This window comes from Chrysemys picta, chromosome 2, assembly GCF_011386835.1.
Source record: "Chrysemys picta bellii isolate R12L10 chromosome 2, ASM1138683v2, whole genome shotgun sequence".
In the NCBI taxonomy this organism is placed as follows: domain Eukaryota; kingdom Metazoa; phylum Chordata; order Testudines; family Emydidae; genus Chrysemys; species Chrysemys picta.
The window spans coordinates 190,783,929-190,802,051 of NC_088792.1; the positions used below are offsets into that span (position 1 = coordinate 190,783,929).

At 47.1% G+C, this 18,123-nt stretch overlaps 1 protein-coding gene across 17 annotated transcripts in view; it reads right to left on the reverse strand.

Annotated features, from left to right (window-relative positions):
* Positions 1-18,123, reverse strand: part of ZNF236 (zinc finger protein 236) — a 251,431-nt gene that overhangs the window by 70,337 nt on the left and 162,971 nt on the right. For 16 of the 17 annotated variants that reach the window (XM_065585139.1, XM_065585137.1, XM_065585143.1 and 13 more), the window contains one exon: positions 11,930-12,059. In XM_065585139.1, the coding sequence (XP_065441211.1) occupies positions 11,930-12,059 (130 nt within the window). Of the gene's footprint in view, positions 1-11,929; positions 12,060-14,094; positions 17,810-18,123 lie in introns of those variants that run through there. The other variant, XM_042860442.2, reaches the window with a different exon arrangement.

Genomic DNA, 18,123 nt, shown 5'->3' on the forward strand with positions numbered 1-18,123 from the left:
CTAACACACAGCGGCCACGTAGGAGATTGAGAAATGCCTGGCACGCCAGGCGCACCGCCATCAGTTCCCGAACATTGATGTGCAGGGCTAGCTGAGGTGCAGTCCACAGGCCCTGGGTATGGTGCTCGTTGAGATGGGCGCCCCAACCCAGAGATGAAGCGTCTGTGACCAGGTGCAGAGAGGGTTGTGGGGCGTGAAACGGCATCCCCTCGCAAACCACACTGTGATCTAGCCACCAGGTGAGGGAGGTCAGGACCGAGTTCGGGACCGTGACCACCATGTTCAGGCTGTCCCGATGTGGGCGGTATATCGATGACACCCAGGTCTGGAGTGGGCGAAGCCGAAGTCTGGCATGCCTGGTTACGTACGTGCAGGAAGCCATGTGACCCAGCAGGGTAAGGCACGACCTCACCGTGGTAGTTGGGAAGGCCTTGAGCCCTTGAATGAGGCTCGTGATGGTGCAAAAGCGGTTGTCTGGCAGGATGGCTTGTGCACGCCTGGAGTCTAGAACTGCGCCGATGAATTCTATTCTCTGGGTAGGTTCTAGAGTGGATTTGTCCTTGTTGAGTAGGATGCCCAACTTGTTGAATGTGTGCACTATTATGTGGACGTGAGCTCGAACTTGCTCTCTGGTGCGACCGCGTACCAGCCAGTCGTCTAGGTACGGGAACACCTGTATCCCTTGCCGACGAAGGTACGCTGCCACGACAGCCATACATTTCGTGAATACCCTTGGGGCCGAGGATAGGCCGAAGGGAAGGACTGCAAATTGGTAGTGCACCTTGCTTACCACGAACCGCAGGAAGCGTCTGTGAGGCGGGTAAATTGCGATGTGAAAGTATGCATCTTTCATGTCGAGGGCGGCGAACCAGTCTCCAGGATCGAGGGAAGGGATAATGGTCCCCAAAGAGACCATGCGGAACTTCAACTTTACTACAAATTTGTTGAGTCCGCGCAAGTCCAAGATGGGTCGCAGACCTCCTTTGGACTTGGGAATGAGGAAGTAACGGGAATAGAATCCCCTGCCCCTTAACTCCACTGGAACCTCCTCTATGGCCCCCATAGCAAGGAGCGTGGAAACTTCCTGTATAAGAAGTTGCTCGTGAGAAGGGTCCCTGAAGAGGGACGGGGAAGGGGGGGAGGAGGGGGGAATTGAAGAAAACTGGATAGCATATCCCCTGTCCACCGTGCGAAGGACCCAACGGTCCGAGGTTATAAGGGACCAGGCACGGTGGAAATGGGAAAGGCGATCCCGAAAGGAGGGGGCTAGATCCTGGGGGATGACTGGGGCGCCGTCCTCGACCGCACCTTCAAAAGTTCTGCCTGGGGCCTGAAGGTGGTCTAGGTGGCCCCTGGTTCTGACCGGGTTGAGGGCCGGTCCACCTTCGCCTACCACCTCGCCCTCGCCTCCGGGCCGAGTCCTGTCTCTGACGAGGCGGGGGGGGGTAGAAGCGCTGTGGCTGCGGTCTGAATGGCCTGCGCTGAGGGCCCACAACATGCATCCCCAGGGAACGCATGATCGTCCTGGAGTCCTTGAGGCTCTGCAAGCGAGAGTCCGTCTTTTCTGAAAACAACCCTTGTCCTTCGAAGGGTAGATCCTGCAGGGTTTGCTGCAGTTCCTGAGGCAGACCCGAAACCTGGAGCCAGGAGATCCTCCGCATAGCGATACCTGAGGCCAGGGTTCTCGCAGCAGAGTCCGCTATGTCTAAGGAGGCCTGTAAGGAGGTCCGAGCCACCTTCTTACCCTCCTCTACCAGGGCTCCAAACTCCTCCCTGGACTCTTGGGGAACCAACTCCTTGAACTTCCCCATAGAGTTCCAGGAGTTAAAGCTATAGCAGCTCAAGAGCGCCTGTTGGTTAGCCGCTCTAAGTTGCAGCCCTCCGGCTGAGTAAACTTTACGGCCGAATAAATCGAGGCGCTTAGCCTCCTTTGATTTGGGCGCTGCGGCCTGCTGACCGTGGCGCTCCCTTGCGTTCACTGATGCCACCACCAGTGAACACGGCTGGGGGTGGGTATACAAGTACCCGTAGTCTTTAGACGGGACAAAGTATTTCCTTTCCACCCCTCTCGCTGTGGGTGGGATAGAGGCAGGAGTCTGCCATATCGTAGATACATTGGCTTGTATCGTGCGGATAAGGGGTAACGCCACCCTCGATGGGGCATCCGCTCCGAGGATATTCACGATGGGGTCGTGCACCTCCACTATCTCCTCCGCCTGCAGGTCCATATTACGGGCCATCCTACGCAGAAGATCCTGGTGAGCCCGAAGATCTATTGGAGGTGGACCTGTGCACGATGTGCCCGCCACTGCCTCATCCGGAGAGGAGGAGGAAGATGCCTCCGGTGGAACAGGATCCAAGGGAGGGTCCTGGTCTGCCTGCTCCTGGGCCGGAGCATCACCTGCGCTTGAGTCCAGGGCGTCAGGTGGTGCGGACACGGAAGCCTCCATGCCCCCTGGCGGAGGCCGAGAGATGGTGGACTCTGGGGCCCTTCTAGCAGAGTGACCGGAGCGAGAGGTCGAAGCAACTGGAGCCCCTTGCGCCTGATGGTACGCCCACGGGGTCCAAAACGACCAGTGAGATGGGCCATGAGAATGGTCCTCTGTTATGTTCTGCCAATGGCCCAAGTCCTGTTCCTCGGCTTGCCCCTGAGGGGGGTATGCCGATCTCGAGAGGTCCTCCGAGGAGCGAGACCCCGATCTCGATGGCCATGGCGGTGCCGAGAGCGTCGAGACGATTCCCGTGGGCTGCGGTGCCGCACGGTGCCGGTCTGGAGATGATCTATCTCCACGCGGTGCCGGCGATCGGTGCCGGGACCGCGACCGGTGCCGATGACCTCGTCGGTGCCGGGAGTCGGATCTGGACCTCGACGAGGACCTGGAGTATGCCCGGTACCGGGAGCGGCCTCTCGACGTCGAGCGGCGACCGTAACGGTGCCGAGAACTACGTCTCGACGTTGATCGGTGCCGACGATCATAGCGGTGCCGAGACATAGAGCGGTGCCGCGAAGAAGATCTTGGCCGCGAGTACGACCGGTGCCGAGGTGATATTCGGTGCCGGGACTGCGAGCGGCGTGGGGACCTGCTTCGGGACCTGGATCGGTGCCGAGGTTCCAGCCCTTGCGATGGAGGGCGCATCAAGGCAGGTTTCCCCCTCGACTGGACCGGGCGAGGCAACGGTGCCGTCGGTGCCGGTGGTTGAGGCGGTGCCGGCTCCGTGAGAGCTATTAAGTCTCTCGCCGTCGCGAAGGTCTCTGGCGTCGAGGGGAGGCGCCGTATCACCGCCGGCCTCGGTGAAGACGCCGTCTGCACCGGACTCAACGGCCTCGGCGCCGGAGTCGACGGTGCTGGAGGCACCTGTTTCCGGTGCTCCACCGGCGTACGCGGCTCTACCCCCGGCACTGGGGGAGCCAGCGTCTTCGGCACGGAAGTCCCCGTCTTATGGGCTTTCTTATGCCCTGGGGATAATGACCGGCGCCGAGGCACTTGCTGTGCTTGCGGTGCCGACGAGGTCCGGTGCCGGAAAGGCTCATCTGACGCCACTCGCGTGGTCGTCATGGCCGGTGCCGCCGGGGCACTGCGCACCGAGGCGCTAGGTGCCGGGGCCTGACTTGTAGATGGAGCGTCCGGACTAAGTGCCGCCTCCATCAGGAGTTGCCGGAGCCGAAAGTCCCGCTCCTTCTTGGTCCTTGGTCTGAAGGCCTTACAGATCTTGCACTTATCTGTTTGATGGGACTCTCCCAGGCACTTCAGACAGGAGTCGTGCGGGTCGCTCGTGGGCATAGGCTTAGCGCAGGAGGCGCACAGCTTGAAGCCGGGAGCGTTGGGCATGAGCCCGGCCCCGCGTCCGGGGGAGAAAGGGGGGAGACGACCCCCTTAATCCCCTGAACTATTATAACAACTAGAACAACTTTTAAAACTATTGAACTATAAACACTAGGACTATAACTATAACTATAACTGCGAATAACGAACTAAGCTAGGGAGAGTGGAGAACAGCTAAGCAGCGCTCCACAGTTCCAACGACCGTCAGGGGCGGTAAGAAGGAACTGAGGGGGCGCCGGGTCGGCTGGGGTATATATTCAGCGCCATGAAGGCGCCACTCTAGGGGGCTCCACAGCCGACCCGCCGGTGTTGCTAGGGTAAAAATCTTCCGACGATCGTGCACGCGGCGCGCACACACCTAATGGAATGGATATGAGCAAGCACTCGAAGAAGAACCACCTCTTTCCCTGTCTCTCGCCCTTAGAGGGTCCAGGCTGCGGGGCAGAGTGGGACTGCCGCTGAGACCGATGTTTCTGGTCTCTGGGTCTTTTGTACGGGGGCTCATATTTGCTCCTCACAGGTTGAGCCGCCAGAAGCAATTTGGCCTTGTCCTTAGCTGGAGGGACGTAGAGGCCCAAGGTCTGCAAGGTGGTGCTGGAATCTTTCATCCCATGCAGTCTGATGTCCATCTGATCTGCGAAGAGCGCCTTGCCATCGAACAGGAGGTCCTGCATCAGGGATTGGGCCTCCGTCGACAGTCCCGACAGCAGGAGCCACAACGCCCTGCGCATGGAAATCGCGGAAGCCATCGAGTGGGCCGCCACGTCCGCAGCATCCGACGCCGCTTGCAGGGCCGCTTTAGCCACTGCCGACCCCTCTTCCACCAGAGCTTTGAAGTCCTTCCTGTCCCAGTCCGGGAGGAGGGGCTCAAACTTAGGCAGAGACTCCCACAGGTTAAAGTCGTACCTGCTCAGTAGGGCCTGGTGGTTGGCTACCCGAAGCTGGAAACTAGCCGACGAATAAAATTTTCTGCCAAAGGAGTCCAGTCTCCTGGCATCCTTGTTTTGGGGGGTGGGCGCGGGCTGGCCCTGACGGTCTCTGCGGTTTACCGATTCCACCACGAGCGAGTTGGGTGCTGGGTGGGAATAAAGGTATTCGTGGTCCTTCGCCAGCACAAAGTTATTCCTCTCAGCCTTCTTGGAGATTAGAACCAAGGAGGCAGGAGTTTGCCACAGGGAGTTTGAGATGTTGGCAATACCCTGGTGCAGAGGCAGGGCCACGCGGCCCCGTGCCCAGAGAGACAGGACGTTAAACAGGGAATCAGATGGACCCTCCATCTCCTCGGCCTGAAGCTGGAGGCCGGATACCACCCGCTTTAGCAGGTCTTGGTGCACCTTGAAGTCCTCCTGCGGGACTGATGGCGGAGGCACCGCTATGGTGTCGTCCAGTGCCGGGGAAAGGGCCCGCATGGAGCCGAGCGCCTCGGTCGGTGTCCGGGTGTCGAGTCCCAGATCAGAGTCTGGGCGCGGGTCCGCCGACTTGTGACCTGCCGACTTATCCTGTGGGCGGCCGGACAAGGCCGATGGAGCCTGGGATGCTCCAGTGACCGAACGGGCCCCCGTCTGGGCTGGCACCAGTGGCCACGGTGCCCACTGGCACCACTGTCCTTGCCACGGGGTCCTCTGCCATTGGCCCGGCTGAGTGGCTGATGGCAGTATGTGTCCCGGCTGAATGGCGCGGACCGAGGATGGGTGCTGAAGAACGCTTGGTGCCCCAGGAGCGGTAGGAACAGTGCCTGTGACGTCGTCTCCCTCAGGACCTGGACCTCGAGGACCGGTACCCACCCGACTAACTGCTTCGGTACCCGTGACAGCGATGCAAGGCCCAGTGCCTTGACGCTGAGGTGCCCTGGCGGGAGTCTAGGGCGTGATGTCTAGTCGAGCGGGAGCTGGAACGGGAACAACGATGTCTGTCCAGTCGAGAGCGGATTCGGTACCCACGCCTCGCAGGTGAGTGTTCCCAGTGCCTCTCTCGGTGCCTATGCTCGCTGGCAGGCAGCGTAGAGGGTCTCCGCGACTCCCGTCCCGACAGCGGCCCGGATGACGTCGATGGTGGGCGGGAGCTGCCAGACAAGCGGCCGCTGTGCACCGAGCAGTGCGGGGAGCGATCCTCAGACCGGGAACTGCGGCTGGCTGGAGAGGTCTGGTGGGCACCCAATGAAGACTTGCCTCGAGACCTGGGGCCCGTACCCGGTTGCGCGCTCTGGACAGGCAGGGACATAATGTCCTTCGCAGCCTGCGGCGGCCGGCGCCAAGTCCAATCTGCGTACCGGCCTTAGGGCCAGTGCCGACTCCATTAGGAGAGCTCTAAGTCTAAGGGCTTGTCTTCACTACCTGCCTGGATCGACGGGTAGAAATCAATCTCTCGGAGATCGAATTATCTCGTCTCGTCGGTATGCTACAATCGATCCCCGAATCGATACGCGTACTCCACCAGCCCAGGGAGGAGTAAGTGCCGTCAACGGGGGAGCCGCGGCGGTCGATTTGCCGCCGTCCTCACAGCAGGGTAAGTCGGCTCTGATACGTCGAATTCAGCTATGCTATTTGCATAGCTGAATTTGCATATCTTAAATCGACCCCCGCCCCCAATTAGACCTAGCCTAAAGTCTCTCTCCTTCTTGGTCCTTGACTTGAACGACCTGCAGATCTTGCAACGGTCACTAATGTGAGTCTCACCCAGGAAGTGAAGACACTCAGCGTGAGGGTCACTCCTGGGCATAGAACGGCGACAAGAGTCGCATGACTTGAAGCCAGGGGCATGCCCGGAGCCCACTAACAACTGAAGAACGATCCATGAATGGTACCACTAAGGTCGAGAAGAAGGGCTGCAGCAGAACTGGAGAACAAAGTTCCAACTACCTTCACTGGCGGCAAGAAGGAACTGAGGGTGGTGGGAGCCTGTGGCTCCCCTTATAGCACGATATACAGGCGCCATTCCAGGGGTTGCTGCGGTGCTCCCCCAGTACGGGTACTGCTAAAGGAAAAACTTTCGGCACCGGTGCACGTAGCAAGCACGCACACCTATTGTGGAATACACGTGAGCAATCACTCGAAGAACTTCATTCATTTCCAAAATTCACTTATCTGAGACAATTCCAGTCCATGTCACTCAAAAGAAGAATGAAACGTACTCAAAAGGGACTGAAGGAGGGAATAAGTCCACAAAGCATGATTCAAGGTTTTTATTAATTGGTTTTGTGTAAAATGGTCTAATTTAGGTACTGTAACTAAAACTGCAACTTGAAAATCAATTAAAAGGAGTATAGCAGTAGGAATATACTACCGACCACTTGACCAGGATGGTGAGTGACTGAAATGCTCAAGGAGATTAGAGAGACTACAAAAACAGAAAACCCAATAATAAGGGGGATTTCAACTAACCCTATGCTTATTGAGTTTGTCTCACCACAGGACAGGATGCAGAGATAAAATTTCTAGACACCGTTAATGACTGCTTCTTGGAGCAGCTAGTTCTGGAACCCACAAAAGGAGAGGCAATTTTTGATATTTTTGATTTTGAATATAGCTGAACCACTTGGTGATAGCAACCACCATGTAATTTAATTTAACAATCGGAGGGCAGAAGGGGGGAAGAATAACAAAAGAACCCACCATAGTAGAATTTAACTTCAAAAAGGAGGAACTATACAAAAAATGAGGGAGTCCGTTAAATGGCAATTAAAAGGAACAGTCAGAAGAGTTCAATGCCTGCAAGCTGCATGGAAAAAAAGACCATAAATAAAGAGTAAACTAAATGTATACCCCAAATAAAAAACAAAAACAGTAAGAGGACCAAAATAATACCAACATGGTTAAACATCAGAGTAAAAGAGGCAGCTAGAAGCAAAAAGGCATCCTTTACAAAAATTTCAGTCAAATCCTACAGAGGAAAATAGAAAGGAGCATAAAGTCCAGAAGGTCAAGTGTAAAATAATTAGGCAGATCAAAAAAGAATTTCAAGATCAAATAGCAAAACAGCAATTTTTTAAATTACATCAGATGTCGGAAGCCTGCCACAAAGAGTGGGGCCACTGGACAATCATGGTACTAAAGGAGCACTCAAGAAAGATGAGGCCATTGTGGAGAAGCTAAATGAATTCTTTCCTTCAGTCTTCATTGCAGCGAATGGGAGGCCAACCCTGAGCCACTCTTTTTAGATGAAAAATCTGAGTAACTGCTGCACACTGAGGTTTCAGTAGAGTATATTTTGGAACAAATCGATAAATTAAACAGTAATAAATCACTAGAACCGGATGGTATTCCCCCAAGAGTTTTGAAGGAACTCAGATATAATACTGAAGAACTCACTGTGGAACATAACCTATTGATTAAATCAGCCTCTATACCAGATGACTGGAGGATTACTCAGATAATGCCAATGTAAAAAAAAAAAGGCTCCAGAGACAATTTTAGCAAATAAAGGCCGGTGACCCTAACTTCAGTACCAGTCAAACTGGTTGAAATTATAGTAAAGAACAGAATAATCAGACACATACATGAACACAGTATACTGGGGATGAGTCAATATGGCTTTTGTAAAGGGAAATCATGTCTCACCAATCTATTAGAATTCTTTGAGGGTGTCAACAAGCACGTGGACAAGGGTGATCCAGTTGGCATAGTGTATCTTGATTTTTGGAAAGCCTTTACCAAGATCCCTCACCAAAGGCTCTTAAGCAAAGTAAGCAGTCATGGGATAAGAGGGAAGGTCCTTTCAAGGATCAGTAACTGGTTAAAAGACAGAAAGCAAGAGTAGGAATAAAGAGTCAGTTTTCACAATGGAAAGTAGTAGAGTAGCAGGGTCCCTCAAGGATCTGTACTGGGACTTGTGCTGTTCAACATATTCATAAATGATTTGGAAAAGGAAGTAAAAAGTGAAGTGGCTAAGTTCGCTGATGATACAAAATTACTCAAGACAGTTAAGTCCAAAGCTGACTGTGAAGAGTTACAAAGAGATCTCACTAAACTGGATGACTAGGCAACAAAATGTCAGATGAAATTCAATTTTGACAAATGCAAAGTAATGCACACTGAAATAATCCCTACTATACATTCAAAATGATGGGGTCTAAATTAGCTGTTACCACTCAAGAAAGACACCAGTCATCATAGCTACTTCTCTGAGAACATCTGCTCTATGTGCAGCGGCAAACAAAATAAGCTAATAAAATATCAGGAACCGTTAGGGAAAGGGATACATCTCAAAAACAATACATTAGAACTGGAAAAATTATACAGAAGGGCAACAAAAATGGTTAGGGGTAGGGAACAGTTTCCATATGAGGAGAGATGAAAAAGATTAAGATGGTTCGGCTCAGGAGAGAGATGACTAAGGGGGAATATGATAGAGATCTTTAAATAATGTATGTGTGGAGAAAGTGAATAGGGAAATGTTATTTACCCCTTCACATAACACAAGAATCAATGGGGTACACTCAATGAAATAACATAAGGAAGTACTTCAGATAATGCATAGTCAGCCTGTGGAACTCATTGCCAGGGGATGTTGTGAAGGCCAAAAGTATAACTGAGTTCAAACAGGCATTAGATAAATTCATGGAAGATATTAGCCAAGATGGTTAGGGACATAACCCATGCTCCAGGTGTGTCCCTAAACTCTGACTGCCAGAACCTGGGAATGGACAACAGGGGATTGATCACTCTATAACCGCCCTGTCCATTCTCTCTGAAGCATCTGGCACTATTCACTATTGGAAGACAGGATACATGGACCATGGTCTGACCCAGTATGGCCATTATGTTCATGAATATACCCGAAAGCCTGATGTCACAGAAGCATATCTTTGTTTCCAGAGCTTGGAACTATAATCTAAGCATCTGAATTGATAAAGAAACTTGAAGAGAACATTTATACAAAATAAATGTAGTTGGTCACTTATTTTCTGTATTCCCTTTGCTATTTCAAAAATTAATGTATGACTATTAGGGCTGTCAAGTGATTAAGAAAATTAATCGCAATTAATCACGTGATTAAAAAAATTAATCGCAATTAATCGCACTGTTAAACAATAATATAATACCATTTATTTAAATATTTTTGGATGTTTTATACATTTTCAAATATATTGATTTCAATTACAACAGAATACAAAGTGTGCAGTGCTCACTTCATATTTATTTTTTATTACAAACATTTGCATTTTAAATAAACTTCAGATCACCTCATTGAAGTACTGTAGTGCAATCTCTTTATCATGAAAGTTGAAATTACAAATGTAAAATTATGTAAAAAAATAACTACACTTCACAATGAAACAATGTAAAACTTTAGAGCCTACAAGTCCACTCAGTCCTACTTCCTGGTCAACCAATCACTCAGATAAACGAGCATTCAGTGATGGGGGGAGGAGGGAAGTAAGCAATGACTTGTGCAGGAGGAGGGCCCGGGAAGACGGGGTAACAATGGGGAGGAGCAAGCAATAATTTGTGCAGGAGGAGGGTGAGGAAGGTGTCTTGTACTGCTTCTGGAAGGGTGATTTCTGGTACTGGGCTCGCAGGGCTCGACTCCTTTTACTGAGCTAGATGGGCTCCCTTCAGCTGAATGAGCCCTTGTTTGCAAGGGAGGGTGGATTTAACCTCAGGGACTCATCATACTGCAGGGGAGGAGACGCTGGTGCAGGGCGGCTGAGCTTGCCAGGCCCATGTTCTCTATGGGGTACCCCCAGAGCGAACGGCCAACTAGGGCAATGGGGCACGATGCAGGGGGGTGGTCCCGTGAGTGAGGGACCAGCCAGGAACAATAGGGTACAGGCTGGCCAGGGTGACAATACGTCCTGTTTTGGCCAGGACAGGCCCCCTTTTCAGCTCTGTCCCAGCCATCCCTAGTTTTTCACCAAAATTGGGCATTTGTCCTGGATGCAAGGCATAGCAGAGGGTGGCAGCTGCTCCCTGGTGATCAGCTGAAGGCAGCACTACCTGCTAGCAGGAAAGTGGAGAAATCTGCTGCTGGCGGGCAGTGCTGGCTTCAGAGCTGACCCCTGGGTGGCGCAGAGCTTGGGGGGTGGGGAGAGAAAGAGACATCAGTCTCATACAGGGAAGACACAGAGCTCGGGGGAAAGGGCATCAGCCTCAGACAGGGGAGGCGCAGAGGTCAGGGGTGGGGATCAGCCTCAGCTGGGGGAGGTGCGGAGCTTGGGGGGGGAGAGATCAGCCTCAACCAGGAGAGGCACGGATCTCGGGGGGGGAGGTGGCAGCTCTCCCCCCACCTTTATTTTTTTTGGCTCCACTGGCAGCACTCCCCCCCCCTTTTTTTGCTCCACCGATGACCCCCCGCCGTCCCCATGTGTCCCGATATTTTCTAATAATTTAAAAATCCCATGTTGGGATCCTTCCACTATGAGAAAGTCCCTAGAAAGCACAGAGCTATCTCCTATACCTCCCTCCCTGCAGCAGAGGAGCCTGTGGAGGGCAAGGAGAAGATGGCTGAAGCCTGCACTCTGGCTATCCCTCAGGTGGTGCCATCATCTCTAGGGAACTACTGCCACTTGATCACCTAATGCAAATGAGAGACAGAGAATTGGGGAGCTATAACTAGAGGTTGGTTCTCAGCTTCTCCCCCTTTTTCCCTTCTCCTTGGCTGCCCTGGGTATCTAGCTGTGTACAGGAAAGGCAACAGACAACCTGAGTCACAGGTTGGACATCACTGAATTAAAATAATTAGTGTAAGTATTTTCTTGGAAAATATAGTACAAGCTATATAATAGAAATCATGTACTTACTGCCTCTACAGTCTTGGAAAACAATCCATCACAGAGTAAGACACTAGTATTAAGTTTGAGGAAACAAGTAATCTTTGAATGACAATGGAGTATGATTCATAGGACTGAATTCATGTAGGCAGACAGTGCCTACTTTGTGTGTGCACCACCACTGGCCGTTGTTTTTCTTTGCTTTTTGCTGTTTTCAGATATTAAGGGCTCTAGCTTTTTTCCAACAATCCTGAGACCTAGAAGCTTTTTTATTATTATTTATGAAAACTGATATTCTTATATATCCATATGAATCCAGGAGCAGCTTTAAGTAAAACATCAAATATCAGAAGATCCATAATAAAATCGCAAGAGCAGGCAACAATGTAGATATTACCTGTGTGGATGCGGCTATGCCTCTCCAGCTGACTTGGCTTAGCAAAAGCCTTTTCACAAGTATCACATTTAAACACTCGTGGCTTCTGGGAACTTAGTGAAGGTCCAGCCTGATGGGTTTGCATGTGCTCCTAATCAAAATATGGAAGAGGAAATGGCTTTATAAATTCATTTTTTAACAAACATGTTTATTTATATTTTTGGACCAATAGCAAAGGACTTAAGTCATCAACAGAAATAAGAGTGAGGAAGATAGAAGCTGATATTCTGTTCTTTAAAAATAGCAGAGGTCATTTTCTAAATGAAATCTGAGTAATGGTTGAGTGATGCAAGAAGATTTTCTTTGTCATTCCATGTAGTTTATATACTTTTGTTATCACACTGAACAGGCTAAACATTCATCTGGCATTTGAGAAGTCCTTTCCCACACCCAGAAGGCATATTTTTGAGCAAATGAGATTTAGCCTTCAACATTTGGTTCACTGTAGTTATTAATGGTGTTTATAATAGGTGTTTCTGAAATACACTGCAAATGGTGGAATTTTTTATTGCTTTGTGTGTTAACTGATCACTGAACATATGGGGTAATCTTGTACATATTAGACAGCTGAAGCAAAATAAAGCCATCCATTTGTGCGATACTATTCTTTGAAATTGTTTCTATGTTTTCTTTAACCAAATCCCTTTCCTCCTCACTGTTTACATCTAGAGCCCACAAAAAGGGTTTCTAACAGAAGCAGCTTCTGGGATTCTTGTAGTATTTGATATAATGTCAAATTCTGCCCACAGATATAAGCAAACAAAACTTTATAGGACACAATTTTCAACTATTCATTTTTTACGTATTTGATCCCGCGTGACTCATCCTTTTAATTCTTCCCTGATGCTGTATATGCACATTAAATAACATCAGGAATAACGAAACATCAGGGATGATTGATCATTTTGCACACCTGGAAGCTCTGGTTCCACAAATTACATAATCCACTAAATATGACAACAACGAACTCTACCCATGCAATGCTTAAGCTCCTGCTATAAAGAAAAAAAAATCACATTTGATCATTTTGTCTCTGTTAAATAGCATCTTCAGAACTTCTGGAGAATTATTAGGTCTTCTGCAGAATTTAGAGACAGCTGAAACTTGTTGCTTAACAACTACATCTATTTTGCCATGCCCATTCCATTCGGCCACCAGATGAATGCTTGCAAAACATTAAACTTGAATCATAACTTGCTAAAATGGGAAGAAGGATGTTGGCAAAATGGAGAGGTTCAGAGAAGAGCCACAAAAATGATTAGAGGTTTAGAAAACATGCCTTATAATGAATGACAGACTCAAGGAGCTTAATCAAACAGAAGATTAAGGAGTGACTTGATTACAGTCTATATGTACCTAAATGGAGAAAAAATATTTAATAATGGTATCTTCACAGTCTGGCAGACAAAAGTATAACACAATCCAATGGCTGGAAGTTGAAGCTAGACAAATTCAGACTGTAAATAAAGCATACATTTTTAACAGTGAGAGTAATCATTGGAGCAGTTTACTAACACTTTTAAAATCAAGATTGGATGTTTTTCTAAAACGTATGCTCTGGAGATTATTTGGAGGATGTTTGGGCCTATGTTATGGTGCAGGTCAGACTAGATGATAACAGTAATACTTTTTGGCCGTGGAATCTACAAATCTATGAAATTAACATACCTTGATTAAAACAGCTATATAACTGGGCTAAACTTAGTCAATTGGGCAGGATGGACTAGTGAAGATGCTGTTTAGCAGAAAAAAAAAATTACACAAAACATTTTAAATTTCCAGCCCATCACATCTTAATTAGTCCCAACTCTGTGACTTCTGAGTAGTGAGCAGTAAGAATAAGAATGACTATTACAAAGATAACAAGGAGTCTGGTGGCACCTTAAAGACTAACAGATTTATTTGGGCATAAGCTTTCGTGGGTTAAAACCTCACTTCAGATGCATAGAGTGAAAGTTACAGATGCAGGCATTATATACTGATGCCTACATCTGTAACTTTCACTCGATGCATCTGAAGAAGTGAGGTTTTTACCCACGAAAGCTTATGCCCAAATAAATCTGTTAGTCTTTAAGGTGCCACCAGACTCTTTGTTGTTTTTGTAGATACAGACTAACACGGCTACCCCCTGATTACTATTACAAAAATATAATCAGAAAAATATCTGTGTCATAAATATAAATAATCTCAAGTATTTTATCATAATGGGTTAGCCTCCCTGACAAAAACAGGCATTTCAAGGCTCTTCTGGTGTAGCAGGGAATTTCTACACTCAAGATGCTGATATTTACCTAACAGAATTGGATGTGATCTCTTAAAAGAATTAGTTGCTTAGAGGTGATCTAAGATTTTCTTATACTTTCCCTTGTAAGCCATTGTACCAAGATGGTCTGGGCCCCTTGCAGAGCTAGGCATCTGTCCCCACACTTCTGAGATGTCTCGCTCAAAAAAGTATGAGTTGGCTGTACTTCCATGGGTGAATAAATCCACTTGTGGTATCCCCAAAATTTTTTTGTTTTTTATTTGGAATACTATTTTGTTCGGGGCCCATTCTGAGGTCTCTCCCCTCCAGCAGCAAACCAGGTAACCTTTTGATGTGCAGGAATCTTATGAAAATCTATTGTATTGTATCTGCTGAATTGTTTCTAGAGTTTCATTTTCAGAGGCTAACTCCTTGCTTTTCCCTGGCTATGTATATTTGCTATTGTGGTGCTGCCTGATTGATTAGATGTCCCCCACCTCTTAGTTTTTCTGTTTTTAATTCCAAACATTTGAACACAAAGTCATGCTTAGTTTTTTTTCCCGTTCTGGCCAATATCCCTGGATTGAAAATTGTTGGACATAGGCTCCATAAACATATAGGCTAACATTGGCTTTGATCACCTTGCAATATGACCTTGCATGAGGCGACTATGTGCATTCTTCATTTCTTCCACCAAACGGAGGGAACTCGGAGGGAACCAATTTAGTGACTACTGTTCCTCACTGTTTTACACTGAGGTCAAATGCTTGGAGTGGTCTTAAATACAGCCTTGCCCAGGCAGGATCCCAATACATGACACCAGTGGTAATAGACAATGTATCCTGGATTGCTGGGACTGGATGTCTTTGAATCTACAAGGTTTTATCTTGGAATTTAATTCCTGGGTTAGAACAATTATGTCCCAGACACATAGAGGGTATCTCTTTCCTAGGTAGTATATTGTCTGGAATTTGATTCAGTATACTTCAGGTTCATGATGTAACCATGTTCTTAGAGAACTATCTGGGCTCTCCGTGTTGCTATCTTTGAGATCTGACTCTTAGCTATTTCTGGACAACATACTGATAACAGATGGGTGCCTGATGACCACCTCCCTATTGGCTTTGTGAAAATCCTTGGAGTTAACAACAGGTGAAATGGAAGTGTTCTAAACTGGAAGTGGTGTCTTATCTATATGTAAATAGAAAAACCTGCAATGGCAACCTCCAAACTTGCAGGTATATTTTTACCAGCTCTTACATGGGGAAATAGTCTCCTGAAGAGAATGCAACTGTTAACATTTCCATTCTGAATCTGGATTTTTTCTTATTTGTTGTGATGTTTGTGGTCTAGTAACGCTCTCATTTTGGGATCTGTTTTTTACCATGAAGTCATGGTAGAATCTTTCTGGTAATGGGACAGTTCTTTTGGCCCCAAGTCAGAGAAAATAGAGCTTTTTTTTTTTTTTTTTGGATAGTTTGATGTTTACCGGCATTGAGAGAGGGAATGATTATGAAAAAAAGCAATTGAAGTTTAAACTAATCGATGAGCGAACCCTCACTGCAGCACAGGATTTGTCTTGTTTGTTGAGGCTGTCAAACTGGATTGGAAGCAAAAGAAGACTGCTTCCCAGGACTTTTACTGACATACAGTTCTTTTTTTGCCAGTCACCAGATGAGAAGGACCTCCAGTGTTTCTGTTCCAGGACCATCTTTCTATTGGTTATCATATTTCTTTTGGAATATGTTGCTGAGACCAGGGCTAAAGAACTACTTCCAGTAGCTGGGACTCAACTCTTTCCCTATAGTTCTTAGAAGAATTTGACAGGGAATGTTTGTATTTTTCTATATTCTCTGCTATTTTCATACATGGACTTCAAGTATCCTTTCATCAGAAAACACAGGACCTGCTTTAAGTAGTTATTTGCTGTCCAGTGTCTGAGTCGTATTTGCATCCTAGCAACTTCATTATGAAGAAACTTTACCTGGTTAAGGGATTTGCATAGGGTTGCTCTAGCACAGAGGTCGGCAACCTTTCAGAAGTGGTGTGCCGAGTCTTCATTTATTCACTCTAGTTTAAGGTTTCGTGTGCCAATAATACATTTTAACGTTTTTTAGAAGGTCTCTTTCTAGAAGTCTATGATATATAACTAAACTATTGTTTAATGTAAAGTAAATAAGGTTTTTAAAATGTTTAAGAAACTTCATTTAAAATTCAATTAAAATGCAGAGCCCCCCGGACCGGTGGCCAGGACCCGGGCAGTGTGAGTGGCGTGCCATAGGTTGCCTACGCCAGGTCTAGCAGATCAAATGGTGTGTCACAGCTGCTTGCATCAAGACAGTGACAGATTCAAAACTCTGTGGCAAAGTGAGCTTTCAAAGAAGCCATCCATCTCTGCATCTGCCTTTGAGGTCAGGGTCAGATTCCCCTTCAGACCAATAAAATTTTATAAAATCTCATTAGGTGTTTACAAATCCTCTTGGTTTTAAGTGAGACAGTGTCACCTAATTATATTCTCCAGATAATTTTGACATAGCAGGTTTGCTTCCCTTTAGCTGGCTGAATACCCTGTGCAGTAATGCAGGGTAACAAAATAGGCAGGGGTTAATAGTCTTTCCTGCGTGTCCGGTACCTTCTTTTCAAGTTTGATGCAAAAAGAGCTGTTTTTTCTAGAAATAAGCCTGACAAGTAGTGCAATCTCAAGTTTTTTCTTCTTAAATTTTTATTTCAAGGTTTCTTCCTTTTGACATTGCTCAGCTTTTTGTGAAGGTCCATGCCTTGTGTTTAAGAATGGAGTGCCTTTAAAAAAAAAAAGTTAAGCTAGTAAAAAGCCAGTTTCTCTTCCCCATCTACCTCCGAGGAAAAAATCTATTTAAATATGATTATCTGACAATTTTTGCATGTTTGACAGCATGTCTGCCGGTTTCCCCAGGCTGGAGAGAACCCTCTTTAGTACTAAAGTAGGGACTGCATGAGTTTTGGTAAAGTTATCTTAAAGAAGAGCTGTTCTTATAGAAGTGGAGGTATTGGCATTTACCTCAGTCTGAAGTGTAAAAAGATCATCTACATCAGAAGTGCAGCAATTTTGTAGATATAGCCTTCCTGATACCTGTAATGAATGCTCCATGCTTACTGCTGAAAAATTCTTGCTGTGCTAGAATTTTTCTGGAACATTCTTTATATGCCATGGTTTTATGAAAGTCATCTGTGGACCGAGAATAAGTCTGGCAGAGCTCACTCTTTGCCGAGGAAAGAAGGGGAGCTTCAGAGATAAATTTTTGCCTTTTAGGAGAGTATTTGTTACCTAGCCACATGCAGCAGCGAAAGGGAGTGACAAAAGAGCACTATGAGAACAATAATTAGAAAACTCCAAAGTAAAATAATATTTACTCCTTCTTGTAAAGCCCAAATACTATGAGACTGCTCACTCTTTCCAGAAATTCTGAAAAAACACTAAGACGATAGTAACAAAATAAAGAAGTAAAAAAAAAAAAACACTTTGGGAAGCAGGAGCCTTCATACTTGCTATCTGCCCTGATGCAGAAGGCAGAACAACTGGACCTGGGTACTAAGCCACAAGCCTCACCGGTCTCCATATTCTGCAAAGAGAGGAGACACCCAGAAGTCAGGACTAATGGAGATGGTCTGAATTAGATTTGCAGAATTAAAGTTAATTTCTGTTTCAGTACATTTCACCTACAGAGTTAAACACCATTAGAAAACAGAAATATTGAATTAATAGTCTCTTTGAAAATGCAAAACAATATAATTCCCCACAAATATATTTGTTTTGGTATTTTTAATAATTCTAGAGGCACTATTATTTACATGCCAGAGTAGTGTCTTTTTAAGTATTTCAGTAGAGATCTGCAGTACAAAAAGATATATCTATTGCTACAGAGAGAGAGAGAGA